General features: G+C 42.0%; 1 protein-coding gene across 3 annotated transcripts in view; it reads left to right on the top strand.

The window, feature by feature from the left end:
- Window positions 1–16,980, top strand: part of LOC124279378 (serine/threonine-protein kinase A-Raf-like) — a 75,869-nt gene extending 58,889 nt beyond the window's left edge. For all 3 annotated transcript variants that reach the window (XM_046715213.1, XM_046715200.1, XM_046715205.1), the window contains 5 exons: window positions 4,177–4,398; window positions 6,881–7,015; window positions 11,292–11,421; window positions 12,189–12,269; window positions 12,957–16,980. In XM_046715213.1, coding sequence (XP_046571169.1) covers window positions 4,177–4,398; window positions 6,881–7,015; window positions 11,292–11,421; window positions 12,189–12,269; window positions 12,957–13,043 — 655 coding nt within the window. In that variant the 3' untranslated portion in view covers window positions 13,044–16,980. The remainder of the gene's footprint in view (window positions 1–4,176; window positions 4,399–6,880; window positions 7,016–11,291; window positions 11,422–12,188; window positions 12,270–12,956) is intronic.
- Window positions 16,981–17,964: the final 984 nt, after the last annotated feature.

Genomic DNA, 17,964 nt, shown 5'->3' with positions numbered 1-17,964 from the left:
AACGGGAAGTAATATTTTTGTTTTTGCTAATTATATTTTTAAATGATAATTGCTAATCATATAATTAGGACATATTCGGGCCCACGTCAAAGTTGGCTTTCTTTCCAGGTGGGCCCGGTAATGTTGACTGCGTCCGCTCGTCCTACGTTCCATTCCCGGACATTGCACAGTCAATATGTGCCCATTTCTTTTGCTTGTCTTTGTCCTTTATGCGTTGATCGTTGCTGATGTATCAGAACAGGACCGAACTTTTATTACGCTCAGGCCGGGATAATCGGCATAAGAGGTACAAATATACAGAATACATGGGATGGCGGGATGGTGCACAAGGAAGATTGTACAGTGTTCATGATAGTACTATAAAATATACACAGTTTTTTTTAACACACTAATTCGTTTACAGTTAAACAATTCGTTAAATCTTAAAACATTAGGGTTTTTAACATAAGGGTTTGGTATGTAAGTTTTCCGATGATGTTTGAAGAGAAAATTGTAATGAAATTCATCGCCAACTTCACACGTGTCGCAGAGGTTACACATTCTTTCTTCGGGTGGAATTTTGTGCCACCTACCTACTTCTATAGGTAAACGGTGTCAGGATGTTCTAAACAAGAGAATTTTATGAGCCAAGGAGAAAGAGATGTATGTGAGATATTTTTCAAGGACAAGCTCAGATTTGAATACGCGATACATGGTACCCTTAGAAGAATTCGAAATCTCTGCGCGCCATGTTTGGATTGCTATATCATGTAACCGTAAGGAGATAATAGTTTAATTTCGTTGGGAAAGACAGCTTGTTGGCTTAGCTAGTAGAAGCTATAGCCACTTTCATTAAATACGGCTTCCACAGAGTTTATCCATGTTTTGATTGCTATTGTTTCTACAGGCTTCATTGTCTAACATTTGGTATAAAATTCTTGACAGCTTTTGTTCTTTACCAGATAGAAGTCTAGCCCAGAAACATACCATATGACATTTGATAGAGTTGATTCGGGGTATCATTCCAAGTTCTCCATATAGCATGTATAATGGCGTGCTTCTCTTAACGAGGAGTAATTTGGGTAAAAAGTTAACTTGAACTGATTCTATAACTTTACAGTTTTCAAAACCCCAGATTTCGCAGCCGTATAACAGAATTGGCTTAACCATGGCATCAAAGAGATATAATTGGAATTTGATTGATAGGAGTTAAAGATGCGACCTTTCTGCAGAACGAAATACATTGCTTTAGTAGCAGATTCCCAAAGGACTTTTATAGAGGTTTTAAAAGAATTATTGTTTGTAAAATGGATTCCAAGATACTTATGATCTTTGACATATTCGATGGGTGTACCATTTATTAGTATCTGTGTACTCATATCTCTTGTTGTACCGCCGAAAACTAAGATTGTTGTTTTGCTAGAGTTAATGGCTAATCTCCAATGATTTACAGTAAAGGGTAAATGCGTCCATAGTGTAGTCTTGTCCATAACCTATTGATTTCAGACCACAGTGACAATATTGTATTGTGGCAGTAACGTTAAGGTCTGTGTACGTCATGAAACTGCACATGTGGAAGGTCTGTGCTTCAATAAATATTATAGCATGTGTTTGGGGGATATTTTCAGTATACAGATACAGTTTGAACTAGATGACTACAAAGCACTACTTTCACAGTATTTATTCAAATGCCGACAAACAAGTTGTTCGACCGCGCATCCTTATCTGCGATCTAAGAAACTTACGTGCTGGTAGCAATGTACAGGGAAACACAATCAATAAGAAATATGGACGTAAACTATTTTACCAGACCTGTCGTTATGGTGTTTGAAGAGCAACATTTCACAAAGAGAATATCTCAAACGAAACTTGTCTAGAAAATAGAATTCAGGAAATGCGCATTTAATTTTTCTCTTTAAAAAATATATATGCCACTTTGTCTGGAATCGGCTTCCAGGAAACGTGTCAAACATGGCACTGCTGGTGTATTGATTGGGCCATGCATCTACGAGAGCATTACATGGGAGTGCAGGTATTTACTTTGCTGTCGTTGAAATTAAACATTTTTATTTCCTAACGGCTCCTTTGATAGAGAGAGCCAACACAGTAAACAGCGTGTGTCTCCGAGGTGATGTGAGGTGTATCATGCTCGTGTGCGATATATGCAAATGTCTTTCCTCACAAAATCACCGTTTGAAGCCGGATAGACTATTTTCTGAATCGTTCATTTGTACTGTTCAAGTAAGAATTAACACATACATTTCAATCAGTTGTGACAGTAGTTGTTTTTTAAGTCTGAACTGTCAGGTTGTCATGTTGCAAACAGGAAAAAAACCCGACAATGAAACCTTGGTTTTAAATGCACCTAGGTGTACAAAATAATTTATCTGTTATCTTAAGACAAGATAAGAAAAATCAGTATTGATTAAACCTGTAAGCATGTGGTTATTCAGGGTTGATTAAAACAACAAAACCGTTTTCCATTAGCAAAAGAATCTTCATCGTACGATTCCGACAATTTCATTAGCATGTGTTTATGAATCACAATCAGAGTGTGATGATAGCCTGTGACACCCGTGGCAAGCACACGATAAAGCTTTGTTCAACTGAAAAAACACGGGAACATGTGGTGCAGATCAAAATAGAGAACTGCATCTTACATCATTTGTGGACCCTTGAAGATCCGGGCTAGAATTGATCTTCAGTAACCCATGCTTATCGTAAGAGGCGTCTAACGGGATCGGGTGGTCAGGCTCACTGACATGGTTGACACATGCCATCGTTTCACAATTGCGTAGATCGATGTTCATGCTGTTGATCACTGGATTGTCTCGTCCAGACTCGATTATTTACAGACTGCCGTCATATAGCTGGAATATTTGTGAGTGCGGCGTAAAACTAAACTCACTCCTTCACTCACTACATCATTTATGACACATTCGCGTCCAATTTGGCATTGTCCTGTGCAATGTCTACTTTTTAAAAGCTCCACTAAAGCCATTTAATGTTGTAACCCTGACTGGACCTCACACGTTGTGAAATGTAAACACCAAAGTCTGAAGGTGGTGGGAAGGTGAACAGCCGAAAGGGAAAGATAACTATTGTCATCCCTCTTGTCATTCAATAGTCTTGTGGGTACAGTCTTGTGGGTACTCTCTTGTCATGCTACTCTCTTGTCATGCACAATAGTCTTGTGGGTACTCTCTTGTCATGCTATAGTCTTGTGGGTACTCTCTTGTCATGCTATAGTCTTGTGGGTACTCTCTTGTCATGCTATAGTCTTGTGGGTACTCTCTTGTCATGCTATAGTCTTGTGGGTACTCTCTTGTCATGCTTGTCATGCTATAGTCTTGTGGGTACTCTCTTGTCATGCTATAGTCATGGGTACCTCTAGTCATGCTTGTCTTGTGGGTACTCTCTTGTCATTGTCATGCAATAGTCTTGTGGGTACTCTCTTGTCATGCTATAGTCTTGTGGGTACTCTCTTGTCATGCTATAGTCTTGTGGGTACTCTCTTGTCATGCTATAGTCTTGTGGGTACTCTCTTGTCATGCTATAGTCTTGTGGGTACTCTCTTGTCATGCTATAGTCTTGTGGGTACCCTCTTGTCATGCTATAGTCTTGTGGGTACTCTCTTGTCATGCTATAGTCTTGTGGGTACTCACTTGTCATGCTATAGTCTTGTGGGTACTCACTTGTCATGCTGTGTGGGTACTCTTGTCGATAGACCTTGGGTTACTCAATCATCACTCTCTTGTCATGCATATAGTCTTGTGGGTACTCTCTTGTCATGTCTTGTGGGTATGCTATAGTCTTGTGGGTACTCTCTTGTCATGCTATAGTCTTGTGGGTACTCACTTGTCATGCTATAGTCTTGTGGGTACTCTCTTGTCATGATATAGTCTTGTGGGTACCCACTTGTCATGATATAGTCTTGTGGGTACCCTCTTGTCACCCTGAACCTAATATGCATTTAACCAGGGTTAGAATTAGTTTCTGAACCGACCTGTCCTGTACCCATTAATGCCGAGCGCCAGGCAGGGGCCAACAAGTACCATATTTTAACGTGTTTTGGTATGACGCGGTCGGGGATCGAAACCGCGACCTTCCGTTCTCCGGGCGGACGTCTAACCACTACACCACGGAGGCGGTCTTGTGACTGAACAAAGGGAATAACTAGTTGATCTTTGCTTTCAGTGCTCCTGCCGGTTTGTCGCTGTACGAGAACCTCCACTGTAAGAAGGAGAAGCTGAACATCCACAGCAAGCTCCAGATACTGAGGCAGATCGCAGTGGGCATGGGCTACCTCCACGCCAAGGGCATTGTTCTACGAAAGCTTAACACTAAGAACGTCTTCCTTGCCCCTAAGGTGAAGATCAGCGCCATGGATTACGGCTTTGCCGAGGCCAAATATGACAGGTGAATAGGTATACAGTATATTATGCATATCTGGAAAATATCTCCAGACTTCAGCAACACGTGAAAGTACTAGTGTTCCTTTATTCATTCCCAGAATTTCACTCACAGTGCAATACACACCTTGTGAAGACACCTGGACAAGAATAAAGGAACACTTGTACTTTTTCATGTGTTCCCTTATTCGTTTCCATGAGTATATCTGCCACACAGTACTGCAGCATAATCACACGACACCTTAATGCTGTAGCCTAGGTTGTCCCCGGATATACAATACTGCGGTGATCTGTGTGTCCCAGTCTCCAGTTTATTTCCAGTTAAAGACCATAGGGCCAAAATAAAAAGAAAACAGTGTCTTCAGGAGCACAATGATCTTTCAAGAGTGTTTGTAATGATCCTTTTAACATTAAACAGATATGAAACAGCAGATATTACAGTATCTAAGTTAGTATTACGGAGAAGATTACCTGAAGAATATAAACTGTAAGGCAATTGAGTAATTTACCTCTCTCTTGGTTGTGAATAGGATTCACAAATGAACAATACATGGAATTCGTCTTCCATGTAGTTAGACCTTTAGATTTACATGATGTACAGATTTTTTTTATTATAGTCAGTGTTGATATAACACCCTGTTTCTACAGCTATCTTAAAACTACTACACCTAAATTGTGCTAAAGCAGCTCGTAAATGGGTAGAAAGGTTAAACGATAAATAAAATTCGACATTTCATACTGACTTAAACTAGTGAAAATAGTTGCATTTGGAGCAATTACTCAAGGAAGAGTAATAAGACTGTTTCAAATTATCTGACATTAAATACAATACTATATTGTGGTGATCTATTTGCCCCCGGACACATTATGCTCTATTGTGGTGATGTATTTGCCCCCGGATATATTGTACTATATTGCGGTGATCTATTAGCCTCCGGGGGGCGGTGGGGTAGCCTAATGGTTAAAGCGTTGGCTCGTCACGCCGAAGACCCGGGTTCGAATCCCCACATGGGTACAATGTGTGAAGCCCATTTCTTGTGTTCCCCGCCGTGATGTTGCTGGAATATTGCTAAAAGCGGCGTAAAACCAAACTCAGTCAGTCAGTCAGTATTAGCATCCGGACACATTATGCTATATTGCGGGGATCTATTTTCCCCCGGACACATTATACTATATTGTGGTGATCTATTTGCCCCCGGACACATTATGCTATATTGTGGTGATGTATTTGCCCCCGGATATATTGTACTATATTGCGGTGATCTATTAGCCTCCGGACACATTATGCTATATTGCGGTGATCTATTTGCCCCCACACACATTATACTATATTGCGGGGATCTATTTGCCCCCGGACACATTATACTATATTGCGGTGATCTATTTGCCCCGGACACATTATACTATATTGCGGTGATCTATTTGCCCCCGGACACATTATACTATATTGCGGTGATCTATTTGACTCCGGACATATTATACTATATTGCGGTGATTTATTTGCCCCCGGATACATTGTACTATATTGCGGTGATCTATTTGTCCCGGATACAATACTATATTACGGTGATGTGTCATGGAGCTTAACAGTTGGACACATCACCATTCCATTGTCCTGCTCGTGGTTGGACACAACACTGTAGGTCACAACAATGTTGTGTTGTTTCCTGCGTGGTCTGGGACATTGTGTTTCATTATGCTGATCCAGTAGTTTCGTAGAAATACGGTAACGTGATAACATTTCTATTCTTGGACATTGTACTTTAACACTGATGGGTCGGTAAAACTGATCAAAGCAGATCATTGGTACGTGCAATTATTGCTCTGATAGTGAATTTCTCATAGAAGACAATGAAAGCAACGACATGTAAAATAACCATCGTAATTGGCTTGGATACCCTGGCAGAGCGTGCAATCTTACATCGTATTCAAGGGACGCATGGACCAACTGGAAACCTTTAAACGATTCCTGGTATTTTCAAAAAAATCTGAATAGTTTGAATACCACTTCAGTGCATACGTCTGTACAATGTTCCTGGCGAATGTTGACTTCAGTCCACCAGCGTGGCTGTATTGTCTCGTTACTTATATAGGGAGGTGGGGTAGCCTAGTGGTTAAAGTGTTCGCTCGTCACGCCGAAGACCCGTGTTCAATTCCCCACATGGGTACAATGTGAGACCCCTTTCTGGTGTCCCCCGCCGTGATATTGCTGGAATATTGCTAAAATCGGCGTAAAACCATACTCTCTCACTCACTATTGTGATTTATCTCCCGTCAAGTGTGATGTTTCAAGGTTTATCAGGACCATTTCCGTGCTTGCGATTCCACCAAAGTCGTCAACATGTTAATAGAACTACACCATTCTCGGGCTTTCCTCCCTCACGCCGTGAAATAACTTGAATTCTGTTCAAAGCGGCCTTAAACCCAAGTTATTCGAGAGATATTGGATAATCATTTCCAATAATTACATATTTTATTTTTGTTTACAGAGTCAATCACTCGTCAATACCTCGAGGTCACATGACCTACGTGGCTCCCGAAATCCTTTGCACGATGGTTACACTTCCTCCTCGTTTCGTCACATCCTCTCCGTACACAAATGAGGCGGACGTATATGCTTTTGGGTAAGTCCCGGTGCCAAATAATGAAAGAATATAATCGATTTGACAAAATGATCATTTCTGCTAAGTTATTGGTGAAATGGAAGTATGGTAGGCGTTTGATATTTAGTGTTTGCAACAGGCCCATGGGGCTACTTTCCTTACACGAGGAATCAACGCGACGGTAACACGATAGCATGTCTCCATTACAATAGCTGACAAATTTAATGTACACTGAAACAGTTTTCCCATACTAACCAACATGGTTCGTGATTAAAGCAATATGAACAATACTAGCTTTAGTTCATTCCCTGTTATACATGCACACCATGCTTTTCACTACTTAGCGATCACGCCCTTCACAAACTTAACATACGCTATCTCCGCAGTAAGAGCCCATACATGCCACGTGCGGTTACCTCCCTTCAAAGTTTAGGTACACTGATGGAACCCCATGGATTAAGGCTCAGCTTCCCTTTAATTGTTTTAACAAATTTCCAAGACATTTTACGAAGTAAGATTCGCTATCAATATAACCGAACAACTGACAACATAGTGATAACGTGTGAAACACATGTGGTAAAACTGCATTGACACTGTAAACAGGGCCGGTGGGGTGGCCTAATGGCCTAGACGTTCGCTCGTCACGCCGAACACTCGGGTTCGATTCCCCACATGGGTACAAAGTGTGAAGCCCATTTGTGGTGTCCCCAGCCGTGATATTGCAGGAATATTGCTAAAAGCAGCGAAAAACCAAACAATATTTGAAATGCATGAATTTCTTAAACAACCCCTCACACACACATATGTGCCCACACACCTTTTACAGGGGTATTCCAAATGGCTGCATTGGTCCTCGTCAGGTGGACATTATGCAACACATTCAATTATTTGACGTTTTGTAATCATCAGTTAAACACGTCGTATTTTTCTATGACATTTGCTGAACATGGCGCTGACGACTTCAGTGCGCAGTTTGTAGTCCCGAACATCAGCGTCTCCTTCACATGTTCACGTGTTAAACATTTGTCTCTGTGTTATGCGATTCCGTAGAGACTTGTCAGTGTTTGTGCAGTTTTTCTGTTTGAGAGCGATATTGATTACGCCTCCCTTGTTGTCGTGCGATAAGGTTACGCAATCCGTAAAAACAGACCTTTAAGAATCAATAGTAATATAAGATGAATAAACAGATAAATATTTGTTATGTCGTGAACAACATTACACTGAAAAATATGTCAAAAGCATGCTGTTATTGTCGTTTTCAAAGGAACACTTTCGTCAATCGAAATCTCCGATCTGTAAAACGTCATATAACTGGAATAGCGCGGCATTGAACAAGAAACACTTAACGTATCTTGAAAGCTGTATCGAGACACACACGGACGTTCATTCGTCCGGCTTCCCTCACAAAATTAATTTATTACCAAAACTCTAATTTAACTCTTTTTGTTTTCGCTGGTGTTTCTGTGAAGTATAAATCTTTGGAAAAATCTTTGAAAAAATACGCCCTTGCCAGAACAACAAGGTCAGATGAACCCGTTAGAGTGACCTGAGTTGTGTACTTATGGTAGCTCTATGATTCTGTAATTGGACTAATGAAAGATGTTTCCGGCATGTGACCCTCTTCCTTCACTCCGTCTCAAACCTGTACTATACTGATTAGACTAGATTAGAGTCCATGCGTACTTCTGGAAGCTCAAAGATATGGTTCTGTACTTGAACTAGCAGATGTGACCCTCTTCCTGTACAAAACACTTGGGTATACATCGATGCCATCGCTGAAAACTGCTTGTCTCCTTCGGTGTCTCGTTCTTCTTGGCTTTATACAGGCTAGCGTCCACGGCTGCTGTGGGAAGATGACTTCAGTTTTGAAAATACCGTATACCGTTGTTTAATGAATTACGCCTTTAATATGTACTTCAACTGCTGGAAATATTTAAAATACATTTCGTGTACCAAATATGGAACATTCGCCGATTTAGACGAAGCTGACCTTTTCATGTCGAAACATGCATTGTTACACTGTTACATGTACGCGATCGGGTTAACTGGATCGGTGGGTAGCCTAGTGGTTAAAGCGTTCGCTAGTCACGAACACCCGGGTTCGATTTCCCACATAGGTACTATGTGCGAAGCCCGTTTCTGGTGTCCCCCGCCGTGATATTGCTGAAATATTGCTGAAAGCGGCGTAATACCATACTCACTCACTCATTCTCATACATGAAATGAGTCGAAAATAAATGTGGTGCCTGTCACAAGGGGGTCTATGGTGAATGTTTCAAAGATTGTAGAGGTCAATCCAGTCTCAGAGTCATTGACAAAACCAATTACAACAACGACCCTATACCAGCGACCAAGGGTGAGCAGTCAGAAGTCGACGGTGCAGAAGTATCTGACATCTTGTAATGTAAACTTCACACCATCGAAAACGAAAGTAAAAGCCGTCTGAATAATGAACGTAGACAACATAGGGACTATATCCAGTACAAGGACCAGTACTTCAAGTAAAGATGCCTTGGCTCCACAACGTGATCACGTAAACTGTTTAATTCAGTCCTATGAACCTGATCTGGACAAACTGTGACAGATTAGTAGCAGGAAGTGGCACACGTTATTTTCAGATGTTAAAGAGTTGATACACGTATCCTTGCTGAGAAGTATGAGCGGTATGACATTCTGGAACTGGGACGTCACTTCCGTCAGCGCGATGGCGCAGATACCAGTCTTGTTGTTCCGGTTATAATTCGTCTGTAATCAGATGCATCATCAGCTGTGTCTAATGCTCACTGAATGGCTCGTTTGTAGTCCTGTCAGTGACTTCCGTCAAACGAATGGATACCCTTATCAGGGGCGGATACAGCTTTTTCACCCGTTTTCACGTTTTCAGTGCCAGTATAAATGCAGCCTCCGTATTCAGTTCAGTAGTGCATTTATTAAACGTTATTATGACAGGTGAGGTCAGCAGTGACATTTCTGTGTACAAGACTTAGTGTTGTATTAATGGATTTTTAGGTCATCTTAACCGTGAGCTAGTTTCCGTGGACCTCAAGTGTATCCTGTCAGTATGTACCCTGTCAGTATGTATATTTCAGTATGTACCCTGTCAGTATGTACCCTTCAGTATGTACCCTGTCAGTATGTACCCTTCAGTATGTACCCTGTCAGTATGTACCCTTCAGTATGTACCCTTCAGTATGTATATTCTTGTCTCATAACTTTTCCCGTCCGTACGTACGTCCCAATTCTTGTTAACGCGATATCTCATGAACTGTTGTACCCAATGTCTTCAACTTTGGTGGCAGCCTACATTGAGGGATTACGCAGACACCAGTCACATTATGGTGACCTCGACCTTATTTTCAAGGTCAACACGCTACTTTGACCACCTTTTAAACTCTTGTTAACGCAATATGTCATAAAACGTTGCACCAAGTGTCTTCAATTGTGTTGACAGCCTACATTGGGTGATTATACAGACACCAGTCGTTTCAGGCATCTTTTACCTGGCAAAAATATAAAAAGTAGTAAATATGTTATTAATATTTCGTTCTTCTTTAGCTGCGGGGGACAAAAGAACCTGATTTGGGGTTTGAATTCCTGTTCGCTCCTATGTTTAGGCTGTCACAACCATTCATGCTTTGGGTTTCACCAAATTGGTAAAGATCAGAGACCTGGGCCTCGTTTCAGAAAGCTACTGCCGTAAGTCTATGTTGCAGTACTGGAGGTACGACAGTCGTAGCGTTACGATAGCTCTGTGAAGCGGGACCCTGCATCACTATGGGTTTTCCTGTCACATTACACTGACACCGTCATATAATTACAATACATTAAAAAGCAGCTTCAAACCTCACTCCCTCACTCACTTGGTTAGGTCTGCAGGTTGGGTGTATGTATTGTGTACATATGACATGCATGATTCAAGCATTTGTTTGACGGAACCTCAGATATGTGTGTCTTTTATGGGGTATTTCAAGCATGATTGCATAATTTCAGGGTACAAGCAAGACTGTGGGATTTGTTTGAAACTTAAGAGACTGCTTTATCGTACATCGACATGTTCTGTTCCTCGCCTTGTCGGGGTTGTGGTAGTTATGTATGTGCAGGTTGGGGTCACTGTAAGTGGACGAGGAATAACGTACAACAACAATTAGTCACAGTTGAATCGCTCAAATGCAAAATTACTAGTGCATTTTCAGATTATTTTTCCAACAATGCATTGCTTTACAACAAAATCATGGTAGAAAAAATAAACGCTAATTAACGCAAATGTAGCAATCAATGAAACATTTGCTAATTCCAGAACCGTGATGTATGAGGTCTTGAGTGGGCGCTTTCCCTACAATGACGTGCCGGTTGAGAGCCTCATTTGGCAGGTGTGCAAGGGTCGACGGCAGGGGCTGACCAACCTCACCTGTTCTTCCGCCTTGAAGGTTTGTGGTTCACATTTCCAGTCATGAATAATATCGGATGGCTTGATAACACCGTGTTTATTGTTGTTTCCTGTTGAAAAGTCATCTAAGCAGTTATGTGAGGTGAGGTGAAATTGGGTTTTAACGTCGTGCTTGAGAATATTTCGCTCATATGATGACGTGCATGCGTGTGTATGTGTATGTGTGGCTGCTTGTACTAGCCCAGACTGAAGCTGGTTTTATAGTGCTAGCCCACTGAGATACCATGCCGCAGTGAAGCATGAATACCCCACTCAAGACACATTATACTGACTCCGAGCCGACCAGTCCTCGTTGTACCCATTAATGCCGAGCGCCAGGCAGGGACCAACAAGTACCATATTTTAACGTCTTTTGGTATGACGCGGTCGGGGATCGAACCCGCGACCTTCCGCTCTCCGGGCGGACGCTCTAACCACAACACTACGGAGGCGGTCAGCAGTTATGTAGCTTAATGAGGGCGGTCTGTAAATAATCTGGTTATACAGTGAAAGGTGGTTGTAAATTGCCTCTTGGAATGTCTCGGATGACAAGGCACCAGTGAGTTGTCCCTTAAATCCCTGTGCAGCTCCAGGCGTCACATGTTATTATATTTATGTGCAGTATTGAAATACATGTACATGATACTTTCAGGATAATCAATTTGAGTTTCCACTTCGTAACAAGTTTTAGTAGGTGTTCAGATCTCTAGGGCTCTGTCTCATATTTTACAAACTAACGATTTTGTTTGGATAAACACTCTGCTGCAGGATTTGATAGAGGACTGTTGGGCCCACGAACCTTGCTATCGGCCGGACTTTCCCGAGCTCAGTAAAGAACTACTCAAGAATGTAAGTTGGAGGAGCAAAAACAACACATATAACCACAAAATGAGAGGGAACATATATTTGTATGATTCTTTGCGGGGTTTTGTTTTACCGTCCTAGCTAATAAGGTTTGACAGCTGAATACAGTATGCCTTGTTAACTTATGTACATTGAGGCGACTCGGGTGACCTGCGAACTATTCGGGGTTTACCTCCCACTTTATACCAAAGAGATTACGGACGCACGCACCCACGCACGGCGGTGTTAAACCCGATTCCTTTGGTGGAACCCACCTGGATTGGTAGAATGCTAACAAACCTAACACCCCAGAAAGGTCGCTTCCCTTGTCTTTTCTGGTTCTGTAACGACGGTGTCGTTGGGCCATTCCTTCAAACATTTAACATTTTGCAGATCGCGTGGTCGTTCTTATGTTGGTTTGTGGGCTAAAGCGCGTAGTTGCACTGGGACACACTGTGCTATTACCATTGACCGTTTCTTGTTATTATTTGAGTTGTAGACATTCGCAACCTGCTTTACCTTTCCTCCCGCCACAATATGAGAAATAACCGATAAATTGTTGCAAGTCGCGATAAACCAAATTTACTCAGCGACTCATCGTTGCTTGACCAAGAGGAAAATATGAAGCGCGGCTGATTTCGTTATACATTTTCAGTCGTGAGCAATGGTAATAGAAAGGTTATTCTATTTCAGTCCCCTATGTACAAGCGCCACAGCTCCTCAGAGCCAGAACGACTACACCGGACGGGCAGCTTCATGGAGAGAATATCACCTTTCTGATACGTCCACATAACAGTGTTTGCCTGCTAAACTGACGCGGAGGTGCTTGAAACCAGTCGAAACAGAAGAAACAGCATTGTCATTTAGTATGCACTTGCAATAGAACCGTATACAACCGACAAGGCCACTGTTGTAGCCTCTTGTTGTCGTCGTAATATACCATTGAAGTTATTCGTCTTAGGTTAATTAAAAGACCAGTGCAGTTATCCAGACTGTAGCCATTTCGCCTTGTCCAGCAGTCACAATTAAAGGTGCCACTGTGCCATTGGTGCCATCATTTGTGTATTAATAATGTCATTGCTAAATGCCACCTGCAACCGGACACACATCCTTTGACCCAACTCTTAAGGATGTGCCGTGTCTGAAACCAAAGACAAGATATTTGTGCTACAGGTTCATTAATGCAAACAGACAGTACAGTACGTCTTACAGACAAGTCAAGTGTTTCAAGCGTAAGGCGAAAGACGTTTGGATATGGCATGTCAAGGATCTTGTCACGTGTCAGTTACTGTAGACAAGTTAATGGTCACCAGGAAAAATATCAATTTCCAAACATTTTACAACTAGCGAACTCTCAATAGTCGCTATCTGTGACTACAGTCTGAAATACACATTGGATATATTAACGAGGTTTAGGATCACGTTCTTTTTCGCTGTCATGACAAATACAAAAGATAAATACATTTGAGAGTGTATAAAGGTAGTGCCTTCTGCGACATGGTCGGGTGTGTCTTCATGTGACTATGGATATTCTGTTACTAATTTCACCTTGCTATTTTGGCAATGAGATTCCCTCACACATATATTGTATATATGGTATAGAAACCAGAACATGTGTTCTTGAAGAGAACTTTTGGAGAGCCGTCATGACATTTTGAAAGTGGTTTTTGTTGATGGACATTTAATTGTTCGTAAGTTGGACAGTTGGTACGTAAAGTGAATGATAGAGTGGCAGGTGAGTTGTAGGTAACAGTGTCCGTTATGGTCCCACTATTGCTGAAAGCGTGAAAGCTGCCACGTGCCCGGATAACCGGGCAAATTTTTAGAACCTCTTGTGAGATGCCTCGGGAGTTCCTGGGGTCACTTTTGCCATTCCAGTTCCTCTACATTGGTTACTGACGAGTTCAGCTTCTCTCCCCGTGGGCACTGAAGGGCTGATGACGTCTTCTGGAGGAACTATGTTACCTGTCGAGAACGGTGTCGTCTCCCGTTGTTGTCCCGTTGTGGCACAGCAGGTCCATTAACGCATGTACCTGCCACCCGTCCCTCCACTGCTGAGTGACCATGTCAAGCTCGAGGTCAGGGGATTGGCAACCCAACACCATGACTGATCTGCTACCAAGGGAGGCCTGTGAAGTTTTGTAACACCAGAATATACGCCATAGGAAAACCATGACGTCAAACATCACGTTATGTCCATTTCTCAATGCATGTGGTGGCAGTTGTTTGAGTGGCGTCCCTTTATTTGGAGAGCAGCTTGTGGGAAGTGTTTGTCGCATCACGAAGCGAGCAGGTCACTGCTGCACGCACCTTCACCTCATACGTGTGCCGATGTTTCTTCTGCCAATATGTTGATGGTTGAATGACGGCAACCTAGCGGTGACGTAGTATCCAACGTGAATAAACCCAGTATTCGCTAATGTTCGCCCCTGATTATCCGCTACAAGCCATGTTGAATGAAGACTAAAGTCCAGGATAATATTCAACTGCGCTTCTTTTCAGCTTTCGAGACTGGCTTGTTACATGTACTTGCTTTGCGCGCCATTATCGCCGGAAGACATTCCCAACGAAGGCATGGATAACCGTTCGTGTCGTGTGTCATTAACAAATGGATTTTACACAATTACAGTTTCGGTCGCGCGACCATGAGTAGGGGCACTTAATGTTTTCCCAGGTGCATAATAAAGCCTTTATAACTTAGGTCAAACGCGGAAAATTGTTTATTCCGAAAGAGTGGTGCATTGATCACACGTGAATACAATTCGACGACAGCTGCATATTTTAACCTATGTCATTCACGTTGACAAGACAATTGAGTTATTGGTGGTGTGGTACAGTAAGTTTACTTTATACCCAGTCACCTGTAATTCCACAAGTAGAAACGTTTTGTATGCTTCGATAACAGGGATGGAAATAGATGTTTGAGTTATTTGTAGATACCTTTCTGTGACGCATTTCAGGCAGAATATAACCTACTTGTCGGGTACTCTTTGGTTGTTTGCGTGAGATATATTTCAGTTGTGCTCGTGACGTATTCACAGCGTAGAGGTATGAATGGGATTCTTTAGTTGAACTAAACACAGATGTTGTTTTAAGTGGAGGTCTTTGAGATTCATAAATGTGTGGACACAGTTATTAACATAAGGCTATATCGTTATGCATCAGTATGCTCTGTCCTGATCTAATGGCGCATGCTTGGTAATTGTAGAACATACTGTATTATGACTTTCATAACAGATTATTTATTCAATGTCATACATCGCCTTGTGCTCGTTATTCCGTTCAGTGTGCTTTGATAAACATAAATATAAAATATTAATTTCAAACGTCCGTATCACGGTGTCCAATGGCCGTATTTCTCCTGTGTATCACGTCTCTGCCAAAACTAAAGATTAATTCCCACGTGAAATAATAGCATGTTTTCTTATCTCAAGCTTGCCCGCTACTGTGGATGTTTTTTGCCCTGTTGCTATAAAACATACCCTTACCACTGTTACTCATAAGACCCTGTCAGCTTCTCTACCTTTATCTGCGGTTATGTTCATCTTCCTATAGTTTCCGAGCAAAGCGACTTTATCAACATCACGAATTAAGTAAAAAGACCATTACCAAGTAATCTTGGCCATTTTGAAAACCGGACTTACTTTCAATATGGCCTCCACAGTAGCCATGTTGAATACCAAGTAATTACAACCTGCTGTATTTGAATGGAGTCTGGTATTATGTCATGGTGGCGATTTGATATGACAAACAAAAGTGAAATGCCTAGTTTGTGTTTGAGTCCCATGAATCTCATGTCAAGTTGTTGCAATGGGCTGTCAGGTTACAAAACACACAAAGGTTATGTTATACGTATGTAGCTGAACATGGTATAATGATACTTTCAAAGAAACTGTGTGGGATTACCACCGCACAACCATTCGTATATACATAATTACATGTATCTTAGTCAGATATGCCCCCAGGAGTGTTATTTGAACGATCCAGCGTGTAAACCAGATGACTAGTTGAGTGATTGTATCTTCAGCAGAACGTACACCACGGGAACATTCTAACGTTTGAGGCTGCCGCTCGGGGACGCTTGTCGCACCCCAGCACACAGGGAAAACTCACAGATACACTTTACCTCCGTCGTGGGTGGTACGTCTTGTATCACCAACCCGTGAGGATCCGGGTTAGAATTGATCTTCAATATCCCGTGCTTATCGTAAGAAGCGACAAACAGGTTCGGGTGGTCAGGCTCGCTGACGTGGTTGACACATGTCATCGTATGCGTAGATCGATGATCATACTGTTGATCACTGGATTGTCTGGTCCAGACCCGATTATTTACACACCACCCCCATATAGCTGGAATATTACAGGGTGTGGCGTAAAACTAAACTCACTCACTTATATCCCACCCATAGACCTGATGGGGTTCCAGTACTCCAAAATACTTGGGGAGGTTTGTGTGTTATTTTAAGATGTACTTTCAAAATAAGAAAGTAAGACACTTTATGGATAACAACTTGTTTATTATATATGATGCGACGTTTCGGTATAGATTCATGTATAATAATGGTATCATTATAATAAAGAAGTTGTTATCCTAAAGTATCTTACTTTCTTCTTACTCACCATCTTCTAAAAATACCCAGATCATACTTTCAAAATGCTTAATGCTATTGTCATGTGATGATATTTATTAAATGCTGGAAATTTCTGGCAATTACAATAAACTCTTGTTTTGTGTTATGTCATCAACAAGGAAGCTGTGATTATGACACGCCATTGTGTTGGTGTCATCTGAAAACATGCATTCATGAGTGCTGGGACCGTAGTCGTTCCACGTGGACCTTAGTCGAGGTCACGTCGTGGGGTCAACCGATACCCGTTTTAGTCTGCTCTTACCACAAGCACTGGAAGTGGCACTTGGGAGAGTTATGTCCCAACCCAATGGAAGCAGAGGCTAGAACGTCCATAGCACTGAAATTACTCGGAATGACTATGTCCTGTTGCTTTTCGTCCTTACTTGGTTTTCGTTCAGCACTTCTCTGAGTTTCCATACGAACACGTGAACCTCTACTGCGTGAGGGGTGGTGGTGTAGCCTGGTGGTTAAAGCGTTCGCTCGTCACGCCGAAGACCCGGGTTCGATTCCCAACATGGGTACAATGTGTGACTCCCATTTCTGGTGTTCCTCGCCGTGATATTGCTGGAATATTGCTAAAAGTGGCGTAAAACAAAACTCACTCATTACTGAGTTCAGGAACGGCACTGACCCCACAAGTAGTACTGCTCGGTTTCAGAAAGCACGTAGCTTGCTGGGGCTTTCCCTCGGAGATTGTTTTCGAGTAGAAGCTTTTGCTTGGGAGATTTGAAAGTCACCAGTACCTAATGTAACAGATAACTTAATGGTCGCAACCCGTGAAGATCCGGGTTAGAATTGATCTTCAGTAACCCATACTTGTCGTAAGAGGCGACTAACAGGATCGGGTGGTCAGGCTCGCTGACTTGGTTGACACATGTCATCGTATGCGTAGATCGATGCTCATACTGTTGATCATTGGGTTGTCTGGTCCAGACTCGATTATTTACAGACCGCCGCCATATAGCTGGAATATTGCTGAGAGCAGCGTAAAACTAAACTCACTCACTCACTCACTTAATGGTCACAAGATGCAAAACATTTTCTGAAGTTAGTTGTAGATGACTTCAGCG

This window comes from Haliotis rubra, unplaced genomic scaffold (assembly GCF_003918875.1).
Source record: "Haliotis rubra isolate DU_JTF1 unplaced genomic scaffold, ASM391887v1 Scf107, whole genome shotgun sequence".
Classification (NCBI taxonomy): domain Eukaryota; kingdom Metazoa; phylum Mollusca; class Gastropoda; order Lepetellida; family Haliotidae; genus Haliotis; species Haliotis rubra.
This window is presented reverse-complemented; position numbering and strand designations above follow the sequence as displayed.